The 26,854-nt window shown below is 42.0% G+C and overlaps 2 protein-coding genes across 4 annotated transcripts; both read left to right on the forward strand.

The window, feature by feature from the left end:
• The first annotated feature begins 3,283 nt into the window (after positions 1-3,283).
• GTSE1 (G2 and S-phase expressed 1) lies at positions 3,284-14,476 on the forward strand. 3 transcript variants are annotated; one of them, XM_048964753.1, is made up of 13 exons: positions 3,284-3,400; positions 3,494-3,571; positions 4,259-4,322; positions 4,407-5,016; positions 6,204-6,374; positions 7,637-7,769; positions 8,966-9,349; positions 9,540-9,612; positions 10,004-10,246; positions 11,349-11,526; positions 12,628-12,768; positions 13,211-13,251; positions 13,660-14,476. In XM_048964753.1, exons 2-13 carry the CDS (start codon positions 3,499-3,501, stop codon positions 13,661-13,663), a joined length of 2,115 nt encoding a protein of 704 aa, XP_048820710.1. In that variant the 5' UTR covers positions 3,284-3,400; positions 3,494-3,498; the 3' UTR covers positions 13,664-14,476. The 3 variants fall into 3 exon arrangements, with proteins under 3 accessions (XP_048820710.1, XP_048820691.1, XP_048820701.1); XM_048964744.1 differs by having other exon boundaries at positions 3,285-3,400; positions 13,208-13,251; XM_048964734.1 differs by lacking the exon at positions 13,211-13,251 and having other exon boundaries at positions 13,660-14,475.
• A 69-nt stretch (positions 14,477-14,545) lies between these two features.
• Positions 14,546-25,806, forward strand: TRMU (tRNA mitochondrial 2-thiouridylase). The gene is made up of 11 exons (XM_048964815.1): positions 14,546-14,681; positions 14,794-14,959; positions 16,450-16,556; positions 17,004-17,126; positions 18,486-18,658; positions 19,598-19,651; positions 20,116-20,182; positions 20,933-21,033; positions 22,350-22,494; positions 22,724-22,806; positions 24,072-25,806. The coding sequence occupies exons 1-11, from the start codon at positions 14,597-14,599 to the stop codon at positions 24,216-24,218; spliced, it is 1,251 nt and encodes a 416-aa protein (XP_048820772.1). The 5' UTR covers positions 14,546-14,596; the 3' UTR covers positions 24,219-25,806.
• Positions 25,807-26,854: the final 1,048 nt, after the last annotated feature.

A 26,854-nucleotide genomic window follows, 5' to 3' on the forward strand; every position in this document is an offset into this window, starting at 1 on the left:
CCAATGCAGAAGTTCTCCACAAAGCTATACATTACATGATTAGTTGGGTTTGTGATGGCTTGATGTGATAAATCCAATAGTGCAGCAAGCATTTCTAAGACACAAGAATAAATAGTATTAAAATTTTTAATTTAGTCTTTCTTTCCCAAAATAAAATGTGAACATCTTCATGCAACATCTTTGAATTGTTATACAAATAAAATAAAGTTATCACTTACTTAAGTGTTGCTTTAAGCTTATTGTCACATGTAATTGTTAAGACAAATCTGAACTCATACTTCTGATATGACTAAAAGCTTTTGTCTTTCTTTCTTATGGCATTCATATTTTTATATAATTCATATTTGGTTCTTTTAGTTTTATTAGAACTATTAATAATGCCCAAATATGTATTGCAATCTCATCTACACTCTAGAAAGTTTGTCACAGGAAACTTAAAATGTAAAGTAAATGTTTACACGATTAAATACTTTGAAACATAAGACTGAGCTTGTTTACAGACAGTCTTATCGATCTTAAAACTTTTCCATAAATAATGCTTGTAAGTAGAGCTATTTTGAGCTCATTGAGTCTGTAACAGTTTAATGTAAACTGAATCGAGTCTCCATTTCCTTTTAAATGAATGTGCTTCAACCACAAGGAGAGCACGTCATGTACACTTCCATAGAGGTGTGTCTCTCCTTTATGGCTATGTGAGAAGTGTTGCTGTAGCAGGTGGGATTACTGAGGACCTCATATTTTTTGTTATTAACAATGCGCCAAATATAGACTAATAGAAATACTATAATGACTTCAAGGAAGAAATTCAAACATCAGTACAAATAATAAGCATCTACTGACTTAGAGCTTTTTCAGATGTGATTCTGGGGACATAGTGAGTTACAGCATTTGTTTTCTGCCAATGGAGCTGGATGCTTGTATGTTTTCAGTTTTCATCTTTTTTTTTTTTTCCCACTTCAGTCTTGAGATCTACACCACTTGCTGTCTGTTTGCCTCTTTCCCCAATAGTTTCATCCCAGTTTTCTGTTTATTTTGATTTTTGGACATATAATAAAGTATTGATATCTCCCAATTTTTCTTTTTTTTTTTTTTTTCATCCAGTATCATAATTTTCTTTGTGGAAAGCTATCCTTCAAAGTGTACATGGCCCAGTTTTGTTAATACAGCCATGGGTACTCAAGCTTACTGAAAGAGGGGTGGCCAGCAGGGACAGGGAAGTGATTGTCCCCTTCTACTCTGCTCTTGTAAGGCCCCATCTGGATTACTGTGTCCAGGTCTGGAGCTCCCAGTACGAAAAAGACAGGGAGCTGTTGGAGAGGGTCCAGAGGAGGGCCATGAAGATGATCAGGGGACTGGAGCAGCTCCCATATGAAGACAGGTTGAGGAAACTGGGCTTGTTCAGACTGGAGAAAAGACTGCGGGGTGAGTTATTGCAGCATTTCAATACCTAAAGGGAGCATACAAACAGGAGGGGAATCAACTCTTTGAAAGGGTTGATAACTGCAGGACAAGAGAAAATGGTTTTGAATTGAGGGAGGGGAGATTTAGGTTGGTTGTCGGGGGGAATTCTTTAGTGAGAGAGTGGTGAGGTACTGGAACAGGCTGCCCAGAGAGGTTGTGGATGTTCTGTCCCTGGAGGTGTTTGAGACCAGATTGGATGGGGCCTTGGGCAGCCTGGTCTAGTATTAAATGTTGGTGGTCCTGCATGTGGCAGGGGGTTGGAGATTCATGATCCTTGAGGTCCCTTCCAACCCTGGCCACTCTATCATAGAATCACAGAATCACAGAATTGTAGGGGTTGCAAGGGACCTCCAGAGATCATCGAGTCCAATCCCCCTGCCAAAGCAGGTTCCCTACAGCAGGTCGCACAGGTAGGCATCCAGGCAGGTCTTGAACATCTCCAGAGAAGGAGACTCCACCACCTCCCTGGGCAGCCTGTTCCAGTGCTCCGTCACCTCACTGTAAAGAAGTTCCTTTGCACATTTGTGCGGAACTTCCTATGCTGCAGTTTCCGGCTGTTTCCCCTTGTCCTGTCTCCACTCACCACTGAAAAGAGTCCGTCCTCGCCATTCTGCCCCCCACACCTTAGATATTTATAGACCTGGATCAGGTCCCCTCTCAGTCTTCTTTTCTCGAGGCTGAACAGACCCAGTTCACTCAGCCTTTCTTCTTAAGAGAGATGCTCCAGGCCCTTCACCATCTTCGTGGCCCCCTGCTGGACTCTTTCCAAGAGATCTCTGTCTTTTTTGTACTGGGGAGCCCAGAACTGCACGCAGTACATGATTCCATGAAAGAAATAATTGTTGTTGAGCTCTTATTGAGACATTCTCTAAGTTAACACAGCGCAAGAGAAGAAAGACAGAAGCACAGAATTGGAATTGTGACATCAACAACAGTAATTCAGGGACCCATGAAGAAAATACCAAAGGGAATAGTTATAATATCCTGAGAGAAAAAGCCAGAAGCTGAAAGATAGTAACACTTGAATATTGGCCCATTTTACAAACAACAAAGCCTGAGAGTTCCTCACCTCACTGACCACCGCCTGCCAGGAGAGTCTCCTTAGGAACCTGTGCTGGGGGCTGAGGAGGGAAGGGATGGAGGAGAGCACATCAGTCCTTGTCATGCACTGTGCCTGTAAGCCAGTCAGTAGGACGCTTGCTATGCACTCAGGTTGCATATACATACTGCTTAACGGTGGGAGAGATACCATACTATGCAGACAAATAGAAAGAACATTACAACTTTCTTTTTCTTTTTGTCTGCTTTACAATCTGCAGGCCATGATTACCTGTTGTTATTCAGCTGCTAAGTTCCAATCCAGTGATTCAATCAGTCATACTCAAACACTTCCAGAAGAATACACCACTTGACTTTATTTCTGAGACAGTGTAAGCCCAAATATATCTTAGGAGACGCCAGGAGGCCACGGGCACGCAGCGGAACGCAGAGGCACCAGCTGCACAGCAGGCAGCTCTCTGTGCCGTGCGGATGGCTGAGCGCCGGCATCGCCGTGCAGCGGCTGTGGATCGCCTCACCAGAGACCGTCAGCAGCCGCATGACTGCGGCCCCGGGCACCCTGCTTCGGGGGTCCGTGCCGGGGCAGGGGTTGGGCCGCACGGATACAGAAGTCGGTGCCAGCCTCAGCCCACTTAACCCGCCCAATTTTCTCCAGCGAAGGTCCCGCGCCGGCACACCCGGCGTGACGTTTCGCTCCCACAGGGCCGCGCGCGGCCGTTGGGAGGCTCCGGCCGACTACAAACCCCATAGTGCTCGGGGAAAAGGAGTATCGTTCGAACCTGCCAATGAGAGCGCGCGTCACGCGTCACGTGAGCGGGGCGCGATTTCAAACGCGCAGCCGGCAACGGGGGGCTGCCTCGCGCTCGGCGGCTCCGCAGAGGTGAGTGGTGCGGGGCTCCTCGGCGCCTTCGTTACGTGGGTGCATCTCTCCTAATTGTTGTATTTTAAACATGCTGCATTACTGTGCTTCCAGAGGCTATGGAGGAGGGAAGAGAAATGGCGTTGCCTCGCTCCGGGCGTGTGGTGGAGAAACCGAGTGCTTACATGGATGGTAGGTGGAGAAGGTGCTGGGGAGCTCTCAGTGTGGGTTCACGGATTCGCATTAGAAGTGGGCGCCGTTCGGACTGCTGGACCTCTTTAGTCTGCTGTGTATCCTGTTTTGTGTACTTCTCCTTGCATGGGGCGCTGTTATCAGACTCGTGCTTGGGTGTCCTCGAGACGTTGTGGAGCTCTGGTGTTAATGCACGTGGTGACGTGATACGTATCTCTTCTGAGCTCCTCTCTTATCTGTCTGCTGCTGATTCCGTTAATGCTTACTGCGTGAATTGGTTAAAAGGGAAACATTTTTCTTGTAACCTTGTGTTATGTTCTGTATTGGCCTCAACTAGAAAGGAACTGACTGATAGGACAACTGTGTTGTCATCCAGTTCTTGCTTATATATTCTCACTTCTGTCTTGAAGCTGCTGATAATCTTTTCCCACCTCACATTCCTGTTGTTTCTGTTAAGGATGTTTAGAATTTACTGTTTAGGTCTTTCATGGTATTTGGGCATCTGTCACGATTCTGATCATACTGCTGTGCCTTTAAAATAATCAAAGCATGTTTAAGGTCAAAGAAATCAGTTATTCAAACCTGACAACTAACTGTGCTGTCAGATTCACCAAATTATGAGAACATAATATAGTCATTTTTATTGCTAATCTCTACTGTGACAAAGTTCTAATGAAGTTGTTATAGTTTCAGACTTTCCTCTTCTGGCTGATGAAAAGTTTGATTTTGACCTTTCACTTTCTCCAGCAAGGTATGCTAATGTAAACAGGTAAATAAATATACCTTTTGAAATGCAGATGAAGTAAGCTCCTGACTGACTTATTTTTCTTCATAGTGGAAGTGAAGATGAAGTCTTTATTGGATCTCTGGGACACAAAGAAAAATGTATTGCTGTCAATATTGAAGCAAAAAGTGCTGAAAAAAAGATGCCTGCTTCTGATGATCAACTCACGTGGAGCACACTTATAGGAGATAAATTTGTAGAGATCTTCAAAGAAGCTCATTTGCTAGCACTGCAGTTAGAAAGTGGAAAGAGTGAAGAGAATAAAATAAGCCAGTCAGAAGAAAATGGAAATGAGACTTCTGAACAATTTGTGGAGGATTTGAAGTCAAAAATGAAAATACTGAAAAGCCATCATATAGAGCAAAGTCCCCGGGCTGTTAAGAGGGAGACATACTGTGTGGGAGATAGCCCTGCCTGTATGCTGCTGCCTGCTTTTCAGAAGGAATCAGATAAACTTCTGTCAGGTGACAAGACTCACATTCTTCATATTCCTTCAGAGAAAAGCCCTGTTAAAATTCAGGCAGCTCCTACAGAAATCATCAGTTCGCCTCTGACACAGGAACAGAAAACTAAGGAAAAAACCAAGAAAGCAACTGGCAAACTGCTAATGCCAAAGCTTTCATCTACTCTTGGGAAAAGCAGTATGCTGACTGTAGAAAAGGTATGTCCTCTATGTAACAGTGCTTTCCTTAAACCTGATCTTTGTTACAGAAATGTTTAAACTGTGTATTGATTTTTATAAGTGAGCTTTAATCTTCTGAAGTTTCTCTGCTTCTTAAAATGCTCAGGCAGGAGAAGTCCCACACTAGAAAAAGAAAAGTAGGGCAGATATAATATAGCAGCCAACTGGTTTACTTATTGTGACAATGCAGAGTAACTGCTGGCAGACTTGTAATTCTGTTCTGGTTTTGGGAATGCCATCATTCCTGGCTGCTGTTTAAACACTGGTTTTGATGTGGATTTTTTTCTGTGCAACTTGTGCAGAAAAAGATTTTGTGTACTTTTAACTTTTGTTGAAGGAGCTACAGGGAAAAAGCACAAGTATTGTGGTATGACAGAAAGACCTTCCTAGTTGAGTTCTCATTCAGTCTACCCTTCTCCAGTCATTGGAAGCACTGATCAGCAGTGTAAGGTTTAAGATTTGGCAATGAGATAAACTGAAAAGAGAAACCTAGGAAAATAGTGAAAGAGAATTGCAAGGAAACAGCTGTTTGTTAGCAGCCTTTGTGCTTACAAATCCAGTCTCTAGACTTTGAAATTTTATTATTCTATACCATATAATTTTAGACTCCATTATGTAATCCAGATCTTACTGAAAGTGGGGTATTGCTCTGTGTGACCCCTCACATAGATAGATAATGGAATAGATGATAGAAAATGGACAATTTCATGGTGTTTTTTTTTTTCAGGTGCTATAAGAAAAATTACAGACTTAATGCTTTCACAGCTAAATTGTACTCTACCTGTCTAAATAGGCACTTCAGGTGATGTACTCTGTTATTGTAGTGGCTCATCATTTGCAAGTTTAGAGTAAAGCAGAAAAGTATGCATTAAATGGAGACGTCATAGTTGTGAAGAACTATTACTGCGCATGGTTATACGAAATGTGCTGATTACAGCTGTAGAACTGTCCTTCAGTTGATTTCTCTTATGTGTTCAAGCCTTTTCTAATGCTTAGCAGATGTACTCAGAAGGCAACTTAAACTATATTGGCCTAGAGACTAAGGGCGTAACTGGATTCAAAGACTTTTTCATTGAGTACTGGCTCAGTTTCTTAACAAAATGAACAAAAGCTTTAAAGTGGCATATAGAAAAATAGCTTTTAAAACGTTGCATTGGAATTTGCAGGCCAAACCAGGAAAACAGACTAATATTTCTACAAAAAGAGATTTGACCAGCGTGGGATCATCTGAAGATCTAATTTCAGATAGATCAAGTGCTGCTTCAGATGTTTTTGAGTCTTCATTAAGTGGCAGTTCCTCAGTGCAGGACAAAAAAGTCCTTCCTGCTCCAAATAAGGTAATGATGAACATTCTTAACATGACAACAATACTACTTCTCTTTCTGTAAGAAGAAAAAACTGAGTATAGTTTATTTTCTAACTTAAAGCTCTATTTTTGTGTTTAGTAGGTTTGAGGAAAAGGAGTCCCTGTGCTGTGATTGCTATCTTTAATGTTTTCTATGTCAATACCACAATGAATATACTTCAGAAAAGCTAAAAGTATGTTGGAATAACAAGCATAGGCATTTTAAAGTATTAACTGCAGATAGTGAGTGGTAATTCTAGGTAAGAAACAAATACTATAGGACAAAGCTGCCATAAGACGCATGAACATGCATTAAGTTGTTTTGGAGCTGTAGGCACCTGCACTGCTGCAGTACTGCTTTGTGCTTGCTCACAGTGTACTGCTGAAGTTTCCCTGAAAATGGTGCAGGTGGTGTAGGAAGAAGACATGAGGTATGCAGCAGGACACTGAGAGGCCAAGTGGAACCTGATGTTTGCTTTGGCTTGTTTGCACTCATGGGGATTGGTTGTCATCTAGCTTGCTCTTCGGAAGGTGGCAGTAGCATATAACAACTAAGCAGGTGATAACAGGTTTACCTGAAGCTACCTGTCCACCCTCATATGACTGCATAACCCCACAGTCCTGGAAAGTAACACAGTGTTGTGGTATCTATTTAATTTTGTAGAATCACAGAATGGCCTGTGTTGAAAAGGACCACAATGCTCATCCAGTTTCAACCCCCTGCTATGTGCAGGGTCACCAACCACCAGACCAGGCTGCCCAGAGCCACATCCAGCCTGGCCTCAAATGCCTCCAGGGATGGGGCATCCACAGCCTCCTTGGGCAACCTGTTCCAGTGCTTCACCACCCTCTGTGTGGAAAAACTTCTTCCTAATATCTAACCTAAACCTTCCCTGTCTCAGTTGGACTGTTCCCCCTTGTCCTATCACTATCCACCCTCAAAGTTTCTGATGTAGGATATAACTTCTTCAGGAGTCCTATATAATCCTAATGTGAAGATAAGATAAAGGAGATTGTTTTAAGTCTATACTCAGGTTTGTGACAGGAATAAAAGTAACAGCCTACTTCAGAAAATTCTTACTTCACTTCTGTATGATATCCAGATGTAGTGAACTATTTCCAGGAGATGTTGTTTTTTAACCTGTTGTAACCCAAGGAAGGAATTTCTCCAACAATCACACGACTGTAACACCACGCAGCAGCCTAGCAGAGTAACATACTAAATACTACTTTTGTCTATGTTCTGTGATTCAGCCTGGTTTAAAAAAAACAAATCTGAAGCTTCCTGGTGTTGCCAGTGGTTTTGCAAGGAAAAGTACTTCATCAGTTTCCAGTGTGAGCTCAAATCTGAACTCAAGTTTACCCATTTCTCCCATAGGAAAAAATGGTAAGTACTCTTACTAAAGGTTTGTCTAACAAATCAGTTTTAAAGTAGATAAGCAACTCTTGTCCCAAGGGTCTGAACGTTTTAGTGGTGTCTAGTACATACAAACAGTATAGAATAATTTGAATGCAGAATAAAATCTTGTAGGCTAGCCAAACAAATCCCTATGGATTGAAGATAAATATTAAACTACTTGTACTGCTTGTACTGACTAGATTCCTGTAAGCCTGATACCTACATGTCTGATGCATTTGACAGCTAGAAAATAAGCAAAACCTCACCAAGTCTGTTTTTGTTGTATGCTGTTTTCTGTTATAGCCAAGCATGTAAGGTCCTGAATGCTGTATGTTTATCAGATTTGAACTATTGATAAAGTCCCACAAAACAACAGAATGAACTGGAGTAGTAAGGTGTGAAGGCTACTTCCAAATTCTGAATTTGTTTAATTCTTAGCTAATAAAAGGATGAGTTTTCTTCAGGGAGATGGAAAAAAAAACCCAACTCTGGAGAGTTAATTTTTCTATTCAGTTATACTGTAGTAAGGCTATCAATCTGACCCTTACTTTTTTCTCCATTCTTTTGAAGTTACTGTATCCTAAAAACAGCGGTAGTTACAAACACCACAGGTCTTGTAGATCTAGCAAGATTCCAAGCTACAGCAAATTCTTATTGTATACTTTGTTGCTGGGCTGATACTAAGGTTTCTATCAGAAGTTAAGGCTTATTAATTTTTTATATGATAGGAAATATAAAAAGTCAAGATTTGTGCTATTAATGTACAGACTACAAGTCAAAACTGGCAACTGAGAGAAGCCCTTATGGTGTAGTTCAGCCTGTGGTGTTAATCAATGTAACTTAAGCAAACACTGGAGTGGAAAATACTTCAGGAAACAATCCCAAGTCTGGTGAGCAAACATGCTGAAGATGTAACTTATATTGCAAACTGTTCTGGCATTCCTTGAAGAATATTCTTTTACTTAATTGTACTAATTTATAATTCAGATAGTTGGCGAGGAGAATTTCTAAAGCAGGTATCATTGCTTGAGTGTTCAGGGAGTAAGTTTTCATCTCGAACTTAAGTTGTTTGCTATTAAATTTAAGTGCTGTAGATCACTGTTTTATGCAAGGTTAATTATTTTTATTAATCCAGCTTAGCAATAAACAATGATTCAGAAATGAAACTTAGCTTTCTATTTCAGGGAAATCGAATGCAACTTCAAAAGCTGGTGTGAGTGGCTCTAAACCTTCATCTAGTACAAACAGACAATCTCTGGCCAGACCAACCAGAGTTTCTTCTCTGCAGGCTGTCAATACTGAAAGATCCAGCAAGCAAGCAAGATCAGCTAGTACTCCCAAAATATCTAGTGCTGCAAGCTTGGCTAAATCTTCAGCTTCTGCACTAACAGTGCCATCTCAGCCTGAAGGCAGTGGAATTCAGAGGCTGAAGTCTTTCCCCAGTCTGCAGAAGCTATGTCAACAAAATAAAGATGGAAGTACAACTAAAGGAAGCCTGTGCCCAAAGCCCAGGGCTAGACATCTGTCAGTTCCTGCAGGTCAAACTCGGGTTCCAGTGAAAGCTGGAGGTAAGCATATGCTTTATGTAGCTGATCTTCTGATTTGGCTCATAAAATCAGAAGTTTCTTTGAGTGCTTGCTCTTTCATCACACTTCTATCCACCGCTCGGCAGGAACAAGTGTTCTAATTGAAAGGTATCTGTAGTTCTGAAAATTAAATATGGATGTGGATAACAAATAACAAAGCATTTCTCTTTAGATTTAACGCCAAATGAGTCAGCAACAAAAGCAACACCGTCTCTTGGATTAACATTTTGTGGCAAAGTTGGAAGGTAGGACTGAATGGAATGTACTTCTTTGAATATAACATGGGTAGTCATAGCAACAGTCTTCAAAAGCTCTAAGTTCTTTAAAGGCAAGCTTCTCTAGTCCCTTAAGACCATCAAGGTCAGGCTGTGTTAATAATTTCTGAAGTGATTTGGGGAAGGGAGGGGAAATCTACATCCAAAACACTTCAGAAGGAGGATCACCTTTGTATGGCTTAACTACAGTTATTCATAACAATTCTTTTTGAAGTAAAGCCCCTACTTTGCCATAGGTATTGATTTCTTGATGATCACCTTTCAGTTACTAATCAAAGGTTAACTGATTTCTATTGTCTGGTAGAATTCTTTGAATGGAACTTTCTAAGAACCTTTGGCTTGTTTGTGTGCCTCTTCTTAGTGCCATGGCAATCAGCACACCCCTGAAAGCTTCTGAAGATGGGATATTTCAGATTCCTTGTGAGAGGCCTGTCTCCATGACTCCTGGCAGCTTGAGACGGTCTGCCTTACCTACACCTGTCCGTCGTATCTCAGGATTTCCAGCAGCAACTCCTAAAACCACACCAAGAACAGTATTTTCTCCATGTGTTGAGTCTGTTCACCAAAGTTCCAGCTTCTCTACCAGAAAGACACGCACAGCTGGGTAAGGAGGAACACCCCCTGCTCTCCAATGCAATGGAGAAGTGAAATCAATGTTGAAGCTAAATTGCTTCTAAATGAAATTTAATGACTTCCAATTTTCAAGGATCTTTTCTCTACCTTTAGAGTAGAACACTAGAACATTTAGATACAGTATAGACCTGATGTAGATGTATGTCTTGCAATTAGTAAAATACAGTCAGCCTTAAGATCGGTCAACATTAACATCAAAGAACTCTAACCTCCTAGGAAGTTATTTGAATTGAGCTAGTGAGCAACTTAAAACTTGTATCTGGTACTCCAGTTGAAGATAGTTGTAGCTGGTGTTCATTTGCTGTTGCCTTTTAATGAGCAGTAGCTGGTTAAATAAAATTCAGCTTTGCTCCTTGTGGTTGCCAATGCTTTTGTAAAATTACTCTGAAGCCTCAGTCAAAAAGCCAAGGATTTCTCTATTGAATTTTGAGGTGATTTATCTTTCATTTGAAACAATGTCTTGTACAAGGGAGAGAATCCCATGCTACTGCTAACTACCCATCTAATTTCTGCAAGGATAATGCTGCTGCCTTCATGCCACAGTCCAGCATCTTCTCACAGGTGCATATACAGGCTTCCTCCAGGGCTGGAGGGTCAAGTACAAACTATGCATAGCTAGTGAATATCTTCTGATTTATCTTCTGATTTATTAATTAGCCTAAATTCCCTAAATAGTCTTTTCTTTGACCAATTATAATTTGAGAGCAATTCACTGCCTCTAAAACAACTTTATCATGTAGATTGGACTACAGTTCCTTAACAAAAAAAAAAAACCATGTGTGAAGTTTAGGCAGAATATGTGTGTCAACATAGGCATTTCATAGGATGAAATCTTTAGAGCCATTACCTCATTTCATTGCATATGTAGGTGAAAAATTACAGCATAAGTATTTCACATTGTTCAGGAAGTCAGCGTGCTTTTGGATCTTAAACATATGAAGTCCAAAACTTAGGATAAAGAAAATAAGGAGAAAATGAAGTTAGGGCATTGGGTTTTGTGGAACGCTTTGGCTGTCTTTGTCTTACCTGTCTTTAATTGTTGCTGCTGATTAAAGTACTCATTGCTCTTCTAGTTCTAAACAGGTTAAAGAGACACGGTCATCATCTTCAGAAGATGATCCATCTCCTCCCCCTGTGCTGCCTCTTATGCTTGACTTCTCACCAGAAAAAGCTGTGACAGAAATAGTAGAAGACAAATTAAAAGAGGCTGAAGTACAAAATCAGCTGGCTGAAGAGAGACAAACTAAAGAGGTAAGATAAGAGAATCCATATTTCTACAGAACTAACTACATGAAAATAAATGAATTGAAGCTGAGATATGAGTAGAAAAAGCAATTCAGTGCATGTAGTTAAAATAGGTTAGCTCTATGCAGGCACCCTCTAGTGCCTGTTTATAGCAATGGCCATCTGCTCTGTGTTCCCACTATAATTCCTCTATTGAAGCTGAATGGTATACTTGCAGATTTCATATTGAAGTTTCACTTCTAGGTGAGTGCTGCAAAATTCTTGTAGATTCAGTTAGGAAAGCACTATCAAGGACAATTCCTGTCACAACCATGAGGCCTCTTGGGGGAAAAACATGCACTGTTCTAGAGAAATTGAGTTGCATAGCAGCAAAGCAAGTCTGTGTACAGTGCTTAAGGATTAAACCCCAAATCTCATGTGGCAGAAAAGTTGGTTAACTGTCACACAGTTAATACACTGAATGCTGTTTCCCCTCTTTCCTGTAGATCTATTGGCTTCCTTTTGAAAGCTGGCACACAACAGGCATTAAGGAGAAAGCTTTCAGAACTAGCAGATCAGACCTTTAACCTGCCCAAGTGCTATAGATTTACAGAATTCCAGGTGTAGAATAAACCTTGCAGGTGAATTACTCAATGTTATGGCATCAGTTCTGTCCCACGTTAGCTGATCTACTGGCAGATGTGAAATGCTGCTCTGGAATTACTTAGTACGTGTATAAAGTAGCTAAACTGGACAAAATGTAACTGAAATCTGGAGCTCTACAGACTTGCTTATGTATTTAAACTGGGTAAATAACATTGCACAATTCTTGTAGTTTAACAACTGTCAAGATTTAAGACTTTTCTAAATCTGACTTACAAGTGAAAATATTTTATGTTCCAAAGAGATCTTTTTCTTTGTCTTGTTGTATTTTTCTCTATTTGTGGTAAGAGCCATTGGCAGAACAAAAGCTTTTAATGCTGTAAGCAGAAAATCCTGTAAGAGAAAGACCCGAACTGTAAATAAAACATGACCTGTATGTAAAATAAAACTAATTGCTTAAATTATTTTGAAGGAAACATGGAGAGCAGAGGGGAAAACCTTGTCTTTTTTTTTTTTTTTTTTAAGGTATTACTGATAGACATTGAAGCAGATAACTCTCTCCCACAAACTTTGGAATGTGGAAGCAGACCTCTGATTGACCTTTCCAATACTCCTGAAGTGAATAAGGTTATTCCTCTGAAGCCTATGTTCTCAGAGCAGATAAAGGTAGGTAATATTTAAGTATTAGGGGTGGGATGGGAAGGGAGTGATGCATATATACTAGCAGGAAAATGTGAGGTGGCCAATATAGCTGTTTGCAGACAGCTCCATGGTAGCATAAGAGCTGTAATAGCAGCTCAGTCAGTTCACAATACTACATAGCAATGTGCTTTTAAGGAGAGCACAATGTTTTAACATCCATGTGTGCTGAACTGGAGCTGAGTGAGCAGGAGGAGGTTGGAGAATGAGAACTTCCTTAAAAATTGCTTCAGGCCTTAAACTGTTCCTGAAGCAGGAAGTGAATGCTGTCTTCTGCAGAGCAGGCATGCTGAGACTCTTGTTTAACCCTTCTCCTAAAGCCCTCCTTAGCTGAAAAATGTATGTTGGAACCCAGTCTAAATCTGACAAGCATTTCTGAGCAAGTGTTTTTCTTTTTGTACACTAGCAGCTTGAAGGTGGACTCCTCGAGATGCTTTCAGATGAGTGGTGGTAACTATGAGAATGTAGTTTTAGACATCAGTTGTACTTGGGATCAATTTAATATCAGACCCTTCAAAGTAACACAGAAGGGGATCACAGGGATCTTCAGGGGGCATGTTCAGAGCAGTTCAGAAATGCTTTGCCGTGCCTGGGTTGTACTGTCACTTGAATGTGCATAGCAGTGAAACCTATAAGAAGCCCTTAAGGCTTCAAAGATGAACTTGGGGAACATCCACCTTGTGGGAAGCTTGTGCTTGTCTAAGAGTAAGCTAGATCTTTAAAACTCTGAACCTTAACACTTGTGTGGTGCTTATATCTGTCCTTTGGTTAGTAACAGGAATCTGAGATTTAAAAAGTAATTGAGATTATCACTACTAATTATGTACAACACCTAAACATAATCATTTTTTCTTTCAGTTGATTGATTTGAGCTCTCCTCTTATCACTCTGAGTCCTGATATAAACAAAGAAAATTTGGATTCCCCTCTGCTGAAGTTCTGAACTTGACTCAGAAGATCACAGATGCGAAGAACCCTGCAAGTGTTCACATCCTGCTCTTCCCTTGCACAGCTGTATGAAGATGGATTTAGAATACATGATAAATTCTATTGCTGCTGTGTTTCTCATGGTCAAAATTATGGGGTTCTTTTCACAGATAAAATACAACAATGTATTTAAACCTTGTTAGTATGAGCCAGAAAGGAATAATCTCTCTATTGGAAGCCGTTTTGTTTTTTAGTTTCTAACTTGTTCTTTTCCTCCCTCTCCCTTATGTGCAATGAAGGTATAATTTAAAGTAAATGAGTTGTTTAATAAATGGTTATACAAAATATGAACAGGTGAGTTTGTTTCACTAGCAAATGTGAACATGCACATAAGGCTGGTAAGTGCAGGTCAAGCTTCATTAACACAAATTATTTGAAGTCAGGAAAGTGTTAACTGACTCTTAACTGTGAATGCAGGTGGAGTACACTGCACACAGCACGGGGATGACTGCATCTTTCAGAGAAGGCAGTGTGTTATTGCTGCGTGGTTTGGCCTTGACACATGGAGCTCTAATTTGAACTTCCTCCCTTTCACAGCAGAAAGATGCTTTCCTATCTGAGTTTCCTGGGACATGAACGCTTTAAATAAAGGGGTGTAAAATGAAAGTAAAATGCACACAATATTATAACAAGAAGCACGCCGTAGGGACCTGATGCATGCCTGCTTAACGTATTGACTTAATAAAGTTTATGAAGACAAACACGTTGCAGCGGCTGGTATTCCTTTAAAAAGCGGTGCAGGCCAGGCCCGGCCCCTTCCGGTGCGGCCGTAACGGACTCCGCCGGCGGAAGGCTCGGGCTGAGCGGCGATGCTGGCGGCGGGCCGGCGCGTGGCCTGCGCCGTGTCGGGCGGCGTGGACAGTGCCGTGGCCGCGCTGCTGCTGCGGCGCCGAGGTGCGGGCCGGGCGGGGGCTGGGTGGGCGCGGGTAAAGTGCGCCGAGAGAGGGCCGGAGCGCCGCTCTGCCGGAGCGCCTTGCTCACGCCGAGCCTCGCCTTCCTTCGGCAGGGTACCAGGTGACGGGCGTTTTCATGAAGAACTGGGACCCGCTGGACGAGCAGGGCGCCTGCTCCGTGGACAGGGACTGCGAGGACGCGTACCGTGTGTGCCAGAAGCTGGGCATCCCGTTCCACCAGGTGTCCTACGTGAAGGAGTACTGGAACGAGGTGTTCAGGTGGGCGGCTGCCGGCTGCCGTGTTCGTGCTGCGGGACGTGGGCGGGAACTGCGGGAGGGGCCAGGCATCTGTTGCTGCTCATTTCTTATGTTTCCCACACGCTGCCCTCGCCATTCGGCAGCCTGAGAAGAAAAAAATAATGGGACATGGCACTTTTTGCTTCTTTGTGCAGTTTGTGCAGAGCGCTGTATGATATGTGCCTGTGTATCGTACTAATCATACTGTAACGCCAGATCATGCTGTAACGTTCCGTCCCCTGCTGTCTGTGCTGGTGAGGCTGCACCTCTCAGGCTGGATTCTCACTACGAGAAAGACATGGAGGCCCTGCACCTTGTCCAGAGAAGGGCAGCGGAGCTGTGAGGGGTGTGGAGCATAGGAGTGATGGGGAGCGGCTGAGGGAACTGGGATGGGTCAGTATGGAGAAGAGGAGGCTCAGGGGAGGCCTTACTGCTCTCTATAACCACCTGAAAGGAGGTTGTGAGGAGGTGGGGGTCGGCCTCTGCTCCCAAATAACTAGCAGTTGATGAGAGGGAGAGGCCTCAAGTTGTGCTAGGGGATGTTCAGGTTGGATATCTGATTTACCATAAAATGATCGTGAAATAGCCTTGCTTCCAACCAATTTGGAACTATTCTCTAAAGAAGACGTTCAGATTTTCTCTTCCCATGAGTATGTCGCACTGTAAGGGAAGTTGTGCATGGAAATAGCTGAGAACTTTTCTTGGGAGGCAGAAGGAAAGGGGTAGTTTCAGTGTAACGATGAAATATCTGTCATATTCAACTTAAGAATGTAAAGGTTGTTCCCTGGATCTTCATTCCCCTTTAAGTAGTGCTGTTGTTACTTTGTCTTGGAAGGCACTGAGGAATAGCCCTCTGCATCTCACTGCAGTGACATCACGTTGAGCACAAAATTGTGCAGTCAGCGAAGAATGTGGTCATGGTGTGAGAGAAGGAATAATGGTGTCACAACTCTTGTGGGTTGGGAGGTGATTGTAAGTGATGGTGAATCGATGAACCAGAGACCATAGAGACTGACTTCTGCTTCTCATCATTTGTCAGTACAGCATTTCCAAGCAATTTGCTGTGAGTGACTTGGTTTGTTGCAGAAGCCTTTTTCCTTACTGTCGTTGACGAGCTTGAGTTTATTACCTGAAGTCTCTTTTTAAAGGATTATTTATCAAAAACAACCTTTTGTAGGAAGAACTACTAGAGGCCTTGTTTTTTCCTGTGGTCTCCTGGTGTCTCCTCTGAAGGAATGGCAGTTTGATAAGTCAGGGTTGTGAGTACAGCATTATGAGTGATTGCTTGACTGTGCCTTCAAGTCTGCTTCCAAGTGTTGTTTCTTACATCTTTAAATTTAACAGATGTTTTGAGTCTTACATGAAATGCTTAGCATGAGTGGATCTCAAGTTTTCACAGCTTATCTTCTAGACTTGAAGAGTGTTATTCTGTGTTATTGGTGTTAATGTACATGTGAATCTTTATTTTACAGTGACCTCTTAAAGGAGTATGAACTGGGAAGGACTCCTAACCCTGACATAGTGTGTAACAAGCATATCAAATTCAACCACTTTCTCCATTATGCTATGGATAACCTTGGTAAGGCGCTTCCAAGTGTGTCAGTTTCAGTGTGTGGTGGGGAGATGCTTAAGTGCTACAGAGTCTTGGAACGGAGGGGAAAAATGGGAATTCACGTGTGTACAGAAATCACCCATCTCTGTGGCAGCATTTCAATATTTGTGAAGTATTCAGTTTTGAATACTGATAAATAGGTAAGGAGCAGATTTAATTTAGGAACACGTATTGACCTCAGCATTATGTCTAATTCTTAGGATGGTCCCTGAAGTACAGAAACATGGCTTTCAGCATGCCACCAGATAGCCTGTTATTCAAACAGCAGGAGTATGATTACTGGCAGTATGAGACTTCTCCATAGGTTTTCTTTCTTCATGATTTTGTTTTCTTTTCATAGATGTTTAAAAGCCTGTTTTAAATGATGAGTTTCAAGTATGTGTCTTTGTGGTGTTTTGTTTTATACCTCACTAGGAGCAGATGCAATTGCTACTGGGCATTATGCTAGAACTTCACTGGAGGACGAGGAGGTTTTCCAACAGAAACATACGAAAAGACCCCGAGAGCTTTTCAGAAACCGATTTGAAGTTAGAAACAGTAAGTAGCATTGTATTTCATCCTAGGGTTGAAAGAAATTTGAACTATATTTATTTTATATAGCAGTGATTACTCTTTAAACCCCAGTCTCTGTAGAATGTGGATTGGGCAAACAGGAGATTTGCATTACTGAAAATTACACTGACAGTCAAGTAGTACATTTGCTGATACAGGTGCAGAGGGGTGAAAATAATTAATTCAGGAGTAATCAACATTCTGGAAGGGCTGTACTTAAGGAGATAGGGCTGTCTTCTGTGTCCTGGGGAAGTATTTCAAGAAATTATTGTTGAGTACTTCAGTGGGTCCCGTAAAAATTATTTGATATGTTTGTTCTGCTTTAGATTTAAGACCTTTGAAACATGAAAATTAACAACATAGTTTTATATAGCTTTATATGGATCATATATTATTTTACAGGGGAAAAAAACACAACAGTTTTTCACTCCATAATTCTGCTGTTGGACCTTACTTCTCTATTCCCCTCTGGAAGGCAGAGTAAGGTTCTGCCTGCACTGCAGCTGGGAGGTGTGAGCGCAGCATATGCAGGCATTTCTAAGACTGTGATGCTGAGATCAGCCAAGGGAATATAGCAGCAGCAGGCTTTGCTCTTCACTCTCATAGCCTGCCTGTGGCCATATGTGATCAGAAGTTTCTACCTGCAGCGTGGCAGTTCTGTTGTGTCAATACATGAGCTGGCTTAGTTACTGCTGCTTGGGGATGGCTTTGCATGGCACTATTGCAGGTTGGATAATACCTGGCCAATAACTGCTGTGGGCCATAGTGTAATAAGGTGACTCAGATGAAACTGTGGTGTAAATGGGAAATGCAGTATACCCAAAGGGAAAGAAACTTGCAAGCTACCACTCTTGCAAAGTTGTCCCAGTAATGTTGGCATATTAATGCTTCCTTGGCTTTCACATCTCTCCTGAGATCGTCCAGTGGGAATAACTGTGCTGATTGTTCAAGTCACTGATGTATGGCAATATAAGTTCAGTGGAAAATATGTTTTTAATTAACAGTGTGCTCTAGAATGTTTGAATACTGGTTCTGTCTTTCAAATGAAATGTGAACGTTGTCTTCATCTTTTATAGCATTAATGGTCTTGGCAGTGAAACTTCCAGTAGAATATAGATGGGGCAATGCATGAATTTCTACAAAATCAGAATATTTCTGTACCTTTTCAGTGGTGAGAAAATAAACGTTCTCAATTAGATTTTGTACACCTTGCCCAAATGCTGTCTTTTGCTTGTGTTTGGAAGTAATAAAACTGAATTGTTGGTTATTGAACAAAATGCTGGAGGAAGTTCGACCATTAAAGGCAGCAGTTATGTTGATTGTTTTGTGTTTTATACTTTGCAGCTGTAAAACTCCTTCAAGGAGCTGACCTCTTCAAAGACCAGACCTTCTTTCTGAGTCAGATCTCGCAGGATGCTTTGAGGAAAACCATTTTCCCTTTAGGGGATTTAACAAAAAGCTTTGTAAGGAAGATAGCATCAGAACATGGCCTTCATCATGTGCTAAAGAAAAAAGAGGCATGGTAACACTTAAACTCTTTTGATTTCTATTTCTCTCCAAAATGGACTTTCTGATCTTTTTGATCCTTAATCTCTGACAAATCAGCTGTTTCCATGAACAACGATAGAATAGGTTGGGAACTGTTTTCATCATTGTCTGCCTGCTTTCAGGCATTTTACGTGTTCCTGGTTAGTTCTGTATTGTAGTTTGCAGATAATTTATGGGCCACTACATCTCAGAAGAGCCAAGATGAACACGAATGTGATAGGAAGCTGTAAGGAAAACATTCTTTGTTACAGCAGATGAGAAGCCTTGGTCTTTACTCTCCATAGCTTTCAAAGATTTCATTGCTGTCAGTAGGTTTGAATATGTTTTCACATAGGCTGGGTCGTGCTGTTTTTCTACAATTTGTTTTTTCAAGGGAAGTTCTGCATCCCTGACTAAGAACGCTTCATGATTTAATCCTAGAAAGCACAATGCAGCCAGCAGTTGTATGCTGATACAGCCTTGATTGCCTTAAATGTATTCATCCACTGTGAATGTTTTATCTGAAGAATGTAGAAAGTAACTGTAAGGAAAAGGAAGGCCTGGTTGTTTGTGGAAGCTTTTCTTCATGACAAGTCTGTGACTATATAATGTGTGCTTTGTATGTTAATCTGAAAGGAGACTTCTGACTGTAATCTACACACAGTGTGATCACCAGTGTAAATGCATGTCTTTACTGAACATATGTTCAGTATTTGTTTCTCTTTTGTGCTCATGGCTCTCACTGATGCTGTGTACTGGTAGTTTCCATATGCTGGAGAAGATGTTGTGGATTTGTTCGTTTCATGGGATCCCCTGGTAGTTTTCAGTGCCTAAGGGAAAGAATCCATCTGGCACAGATAAGTAATGGATATTTTCTTCAACGTATTTCTCTGCTTTTATATGGATTCAGTTCCACATTTCTTTTTCAGAGCATGGGAGTCTGCTTTATTGGTGAAAGAAACTTTGAAAAATTCCTGCTTGAGGTGAGTAATGTTAGCTCTATGGTCATCTCCATGTTATGTTCTTCTTCTGTCTGTGGCAGCATCTCAAACAGCTCCTGTCTGCTGCTCAGGAGTGATGGCCCACCTCCCTCTGAATTCCTGAGAAGCTGAAGCCAACAGCCTGTTCCAGGCAGCTTGCTCCTCCACCTGTGTGCAGTCTGTAGCAATGAGTCACAGGCAGGCTCCAATGGGTGGCTGGGATATGAGAGGGGCAGATGGCTGAACCCTGCTATTGCATGACATAAATGAGCACAAGTGGTCACTGCTGCTAGGGACTCCCCTCCTGCTTTTCTCCCTGAAGCAGCATCAGCAAAGAGGCAGTGAACTGTGCTGGTAGAGATTACGTGTTGGAAAGCCATTTTTCTGAGTCTAGGAGAATGTAGTGGCAGAGCTTTTGAGGGTTTTTTGGAGCCTTCTTGTGACTTAAATCTCTTCCTCTTTGGCAGTATTTAGAACCTCAGCCAGGTAACTTTGTTTCCGTTGAGGATAAGAAGGTGATGGGAACACACAAAGGTAATGGGCTGACACCCTAATAACTGCTTTTAGATAAATGGAGCAATATTGCTCATGGTTAGAGGGACAAATCCTGGGGAATTCCAAACCAGTCTGCAGACTTTTTCCAATTGGAATACTCTAACTACTCGTGGAAAACTGGCATTGCACAGCGTGTAGAGCCTTGTACTGCAACTGAGTATTTAATGTAGTTCTGTGTTGCAATATAGTAGATGATAATTCTATTAGAATTACTCTGTTGGTACTCAGTGACTGTTAATTTAATACCAAGAGGCAATTTTGCACATAATTCTTTTGAAATGAGAGAGCTTCAGTTCCAAATTCTTTAGTATCTAAATTTTGCAGAAAAAATCTGCACCTCAGTGATGTATTGTCCACATTTGGTAATATCATAGAATCATAGAATCCTTGGAGCTGAAGGGGACCTGTGAAGGCAGTGTAGTTCAACTCCCTGCAGTGAGCAAGGACAGCACAGTCCTGCTGTGCAGCTGCTTTGGTGTACTTTGCTCACTTTGTGGTTCTGGCTGCCAGAACTGAGCTCCTGTCCCAGGCTGCATATGGAAGTAGGATGTTCTCCTGGGACAGAAAATAGCAGGGGGAGCTGGTAAGGCTGAGTGATGGCAAAACCACCAAGTGTAACAGAAATAGAAAACTGTCATTAACAACCCTTCAGAATACCACAATAGAAACAGCAAAGTGTGAAATCACGTGCTTTGGGATGCAAAACAGCATTACGTTATATTCCTTTAGGTTGGTTCCTGTACACCATAGGCCAGAGGGCAAGACTGGCAGGCCAGCAGGATGCGTGGTTTGTTGTAGATAAAGATGTCAGCACTGGAGATATCTTTGTGGTGAGTTAATTAACACTGCTGTTAATGACTGACACAAGCATTCCGTGACTTCTGCTGTGTGGAATGCAATCCTCACTTGGGCAGAGTTCTTGGCTTTCCTGCTGGGGGAGACAAGCAGCAGCTAGCGCAGCGTGCACAGCTTTGGGGCATCTTGTCCAAACTGGCTTTTGGTGAGCAGAGAATTGTTTCAGGTTTTGGCAGTGAGATTTTTCTGAACAAATGGCAAACGCTGAAATGAATCAGCCAGTCTGCGGAGTTCTCTTTTTTTCCCCCTAACACATAAGAGTTTGTTGTATTGTCATGGCACAGTGCACAAAATGTGTATTCTTTTGGTTTACTGTGTTTTGCTGTTTTCTTTTTCCAGTAAAGGAAGTAGCAGCCGTGAATACAGCTTCATCATCTTGAAAGCTGAGGCAGAATATAATGCTGCGAATCGTTGATGTCCTAATGACCATCTTAGGAGATGGATGGAGTTCTGCAGCTCACCTGCTTTGTTAGTGTTCTTGCTGCTGTTGTGAAAGCTATTATTCTAACTCTGATACCGATGAGATTAGAATGGTGTGTTGCTGTTTGTTTATGTGCCTGGGGGAAAACGAATGTAATCTCCCAGTTCTGAGGGTAGTCCGTCTCCAGAAATGAGATACTGAATATTTGAGTGATAGCATAGCCTACATTGTAAATATAAATTGTCTGGAGGATTATTATTTTTGACAAATGAATGATTTTCTTGCTTACATTATAGCACTAGAAATACTCTTGTTGCTTCTAGAATTAACAGAAGAGTGACACAAATCTGCGTAGCTGGAAATCTACATGTCTACACCACAGTGTAGTAACAGGAGATAGTGCCATAAAGTAAGCTAGCTCAGGTAGGAAGGTGATGTATTAAATCAATCATTTAATGTGAGTATATTCAAAAATAGTTTGTAACTTTTGTTCTCCTGGTTTTGTTTGCCATAATGGGCCCAAATAGGGATTGTTTTTTTAATGAGAATTTGAAGGGCAGGGATGTAGCAACTTCCTGAAGTGGTGTAGGGAGCGCAGTAGACATCCAAACTGAGCCCAAAGAAGGCAGAAATGTGATTGGTTGGAGGCAACAGACAAGAAGTGAGACAGCCCAGGGGTGTATAAGGTTTACTTTAGCATACTAAGGCTTCCACCTGGAAGCTGATTAAGTGCTATTAGTGCTTGTTTTCTTGCTTATTTTGCCTTTATTTTGTTATGGCTTGATGCTGGTTCTGTATTTCATGTATCTCAATGGTTGTAAGTTCTTTGGTAAAAATAACCTCACCATGAAATGAATGTTGTATTTCAAGGCACCATCAACGGATCACCCTGCTTTGTACAGAGACTTACTGAGGACAAATCGAGTGCATTGGATAGCAGAGGAGCCACCTGCAGAGCTCGTTGGAGATAAAATGATGGAGTGTCATTTCAGGTTTCGGCACCAGATGGCACTGGGTAATCAAACTTTGGTTTGTTTTCTCTTATTTTGTTTTGCTGGTGAAATGGTGGTAGTGTGATCAGTGTTGTTCTGTAGATATAGCTGAAATATTTTGGATCCTTATGAAGCAGTTCTTTGCAGTAGCATAGTGTTGACTTAGGTCTGTTTAACTTGGTGATGGAAGTTGCTTTTGTTTTTGTGGGAACCTAAGAACTGAGTGGCAGGTGTTTGGATTTTCTCCCTCAGTGCCCTGCGTGCTGACTCTAAACCAAGATGGGAGCGTGTGGGTGACACTGGTGAAGCCAGCAAGAGCTCTCACTCCTGGACAGGTAAGTTTTTGGAAGTGATTTTTTTTCACTTTGGGGGTTTTAAGGTAAAATAGAGTAATTGGTAAAACATCAGTGCTGTTAATAGCTGGAACAAAATAATTTTCATACGAAAATACCATGTGAGAGCAGTTAATCCCATTTTGGCTATTCATCCTCTATTCTATGAAGAGTTTTTTTGCAGTTTTAAAGTCTGTTGTTATCCATGTATCATGAGAGGCTGACTTACATGTTTCAGAAACATACTGAACAGTCTCTGGTTATCAGTTATATATGTGGAAAAGGTATCTATTCCTGTCCTCAAGAAACAGATTTTAAAAGTCATTAGTTTGGTAATTGGCTGCATAATGTAGTTTTAATGTTCAAATTCATTTAGCGAGGATCTGCATTCAGCACGTTGCATTCTCCCAGAACAGCAATGAGAAGGGGTAATGGACAGGGATGCCTCTCAAAACCACTAATATAGAATCCTAGAATGGCCTGGGTTGAAAAGGACCACAATGCTCATTGAGTTTCAACCCCCTGCTGTGTGCAGGGTCACCAACCAGCAGGCCAGGCTGCCCAGAGCCACATCCAGCCTGGCCTTGAATGCCTGCAGGGATGGGGCATCCACAGCCTCCTTGGGCAACCTGTGCCAGTGCGTCACCACCCTCTGTGTGAAAAACTTCCTCCTAATATCTAACACCTAAACCTTCCTGTCTCAATTTAAAACCATTCTGCCTTGTTCTACCACTGTCCACCCTCATAAATAACCATTGCCCCTCCTGTTTATATGCTCCTTTCAACTGGAAGGCCACAATGAGGTCTCCATGGAGGCTCCTCTAAGCTAAACAAGCCCAGTTCCCTCACCCTTTCTTCATAGGAGAGGTGCTCCAGCCCTCTGATATCTTATGGCCCTCCTCTGGACCCGCTCCAAGAGTGATGTAGGTGAAAAGTCATTCTGAGATTCATCAGGATGAGTGTTAATATAAGGGTACACCGCAATGCATTGTAAACTAGAGGCTCTCAGACATTTAATGCATAGCCTCTCCCACCCCAAAACCGGGGCCTCTGGGGTACATGGAGAAGCAAGAGGTTTGTAACAGAGGGGTGAGGATAAGGGAAGTGAGCTGAGCTGAGAGGAGTCCCACCGGGTGGAGGGTGGGAGTGAGGAACCACGGAGTGCCTGCTTAGAGCAGGTACAGATGTATGCACTCCCTGTCCAGCAGCTCTCGTGCAGCCTGCATTGCTTGCTGTGTGAAAAGGCTCTGCCTGTGTTCATCTCCTAGTTTGCTGTGTTCTACAAGGGTGATGAATGCCTGGGCAGCGGGAAGATCCTGAGGCTGGGCCCATCGGTGTTCACCATGCAGCAGGGCAGAAACCGAGAAGAGGGTACCAAGAAGGAAGATATTGACAAGGTCGAACCAGCAACATAGCAGTTGGGTTTGTTCATTGAAGGACATTTGGATAATTTGCTGCCTGACAGTAAAAAAAACAATGGTAAACATCTTCTTTGTGGATCTGAATACTCTGAGGGTTGAATGTCTGGTCCCAGCTGTGCTGTTAGCACACAATGGCTTTGGAACAAAAGCGAACTTGGCACAAGGTTATTGAAGTGTGTGATGATATTTGTGCTGATACATACAAGAGAATGTCTTGGGGTTGTTTTATAACAGAAGTTGCACATATAAAAAGAATAAGGTGTGAAATCATAACCTTGTATTTTATGCAGAAGTGAAATATCTTTTACTTACCCGAAGATAGCTGTTTCCAGGAAAAGTACACGTTGTTCCTACAGTAGATGTATGCACGTGCATCAAACTCTGGGGAAGGAATGAAAGGTGTTTAAGCCCAGCATTTTGTCTGAACGCTGAGCAACGGGTATTTATTTTTAATTAGATATAGTTTTATAAAAAAATGTTCTAGATTCTGGAACTGTACTAAGCAGTGCTTTGAAGTGTTTGTTACTCAGAATGACAAATCTAGGAGCTTGAAAACAGTCATGGTATTTCCATCTTTCACCCAATTTTTTGTTAAATGCTAGAAAAAAGCCTACACTGTCATGCTTCAGAAAAATGCAAATTCATACATGTTTCCTTCTTGTACAGCTGTCTTACTGTAGACCAGATAAGAGTTCAATCTCAGATCATGCCGTGTGTCAAAAGGAGTGGCATTAGGAAGAACCAAACGCCCCTTTCCAAGTTATTTGCATTACGAACTGAGTGCATTTTGAGGACACTCTGTGCTTTCAACAAAGCTTTATTACAGCAAGCCCACAAAAATAAAGTCCTGTATTTCCACACAGAAAATAACTCATTAAAGCACAGCTATGGAGGAGCAAGACTTATTAAGTGGGTGTAGAATTTTGAAACTGCATCCAATTTGGGCAGTAGTAAAGCTCTGACATGAATAGATCTTTTCAGCTGATTTGAAGGCTTGGATTACACATAGCATTCTCTGCTCTTCTGTTGTCTAAGCATCTTCTAAGAATTTCTTTTATCCCTTTTTGTCAGAACAGATTAAAATAGTCTCTTTTCTCCAAAGTGTGTCTGTGGAGTGGGGGGGAGGATGGGGAGAAGGCACTGATCATTGTCCACCTGCTGGTCTGGTGAAGTTAAGCACAATTCATATAGAAAATATAGAATATATACAATGTAGAAAAAATCTAGACTGTTAAAATCTTTTATATTTATTTGACATTACTGTAGATCTGGGGAGAAAAGCCATCGTTTTTCACTGGTGCTGCAATCAATTCAGTTTAAAAGTCTGTGTTCAGAGGACATCCACGTGCAGGGTAATGGTGAATATTTAATGCCTCGTGTCAGCTCTTGGTTTGTGCTTGGTTGGTTGTGTTATGGGTCTTGGTCTCAATGATGTATGTTCCCAATGTTTCTCTTGTCTCTCCTGAAACTTTGGTCTTTGCAAAATGTGGTATTAACTACTGAGGTGTTAATGACGTTTTCCTCATCTGATTTTTCCTGTGAATGTCCCAATTAAAATCTTCACAAATGCTTTGTGTAACGCTAGAGTGGTCTCTCTTATTGCATCATCTGATATTGCATTCAGATGTGCTGTTGGTAGAGGTAGCTGTGCAAGTACAAGAAAAGGGACACGGCCATTTCTGTGTCTCCAAAATTCACTTTCTTTCCGATTCCCGAGATGGCAGAGCTTGGCAGAGACCTCTGGCAAACATCTGATCCAACTGCAGGTTCAGGCAGATCACGTTTTCTCACCAGCTCTGCCATGTCCCAGGCTGCTGCCCTCCTGCTGTGGCTGCTGGTGACACAGCCCTCCCCCAGCGCCCCCCTCCTGTGGTCAAGGAGCCACTTGGGTCCATGGGTCGCTGGCCTCCTCAGCCACTCAGGCTGCATCTCGCTCCCCAGAGGCTGATGTAGAGATGGCATTTTTGAAAGCAAACCCTGCGTTGTCACACTGCTTTGGGTGTGGGGGTGTGATGAACGCCGGCCTCTGAGTTTGGTCTGCTCAATCTCCAGGATGTTTTTTCCTTCCTCTTTTCATATGCCTTTGTGTTACTAACTGTACAACACCAGCCCAGTAAGCTTGAGAATGGAAAATATTATGGGCATTCTGGATAGCTTTACAGCACACAGATTTATTTCTTTAATACCAAAGGGCTTCAAACTCACTTGGGAAATATTAAGTCCCTAGAACACCGACATACACAGAGAGGTGGCCCTGAATCAGATGCTGCCTGCAGAGATAAAATGTGCCCACGGACTGCCTGGTGCTGGACTTGGTAACTCCATGGCACCCTTCCATGCAGCAGCACCAGCTTTGGAGGGAGCTCCCAGGAAAACATCAGCCTTACAATTGTAGGGCACCAGTGCCATGGGGAAAAGCCACAGGAAACCTACTTGCAGCCCAATATTTTGTTAAGAGCGATCTGATAGGGCTGCCCTGTCCTGGAGCTCTCCAGTTATGCTGTAGATGCTGGGTGAGGAGCTGCATGAAATCACATGCACCAAAGAAGGATGAATTATAGAGAGAAAAATGACAGCAACGTGCCATAACTAGATATGCTGAGGTGCTGGATTAACTGCAGGTTTTATTT

This window comes from Lagopus muta, chromosome 1, assembly GCF_023343835.1.
Source record: "Lagopus muta isolate bLagMut1 chromosome 1, bLagMut1 primary, whole genome shotgun sequence".
NCBI classification, from domain to species: domain Eukaryota; kingdom Metazoa; phylum Chordata; class Aves; order Galliformes; family Phasianidae; genus Lagopus; species Lagopus muta.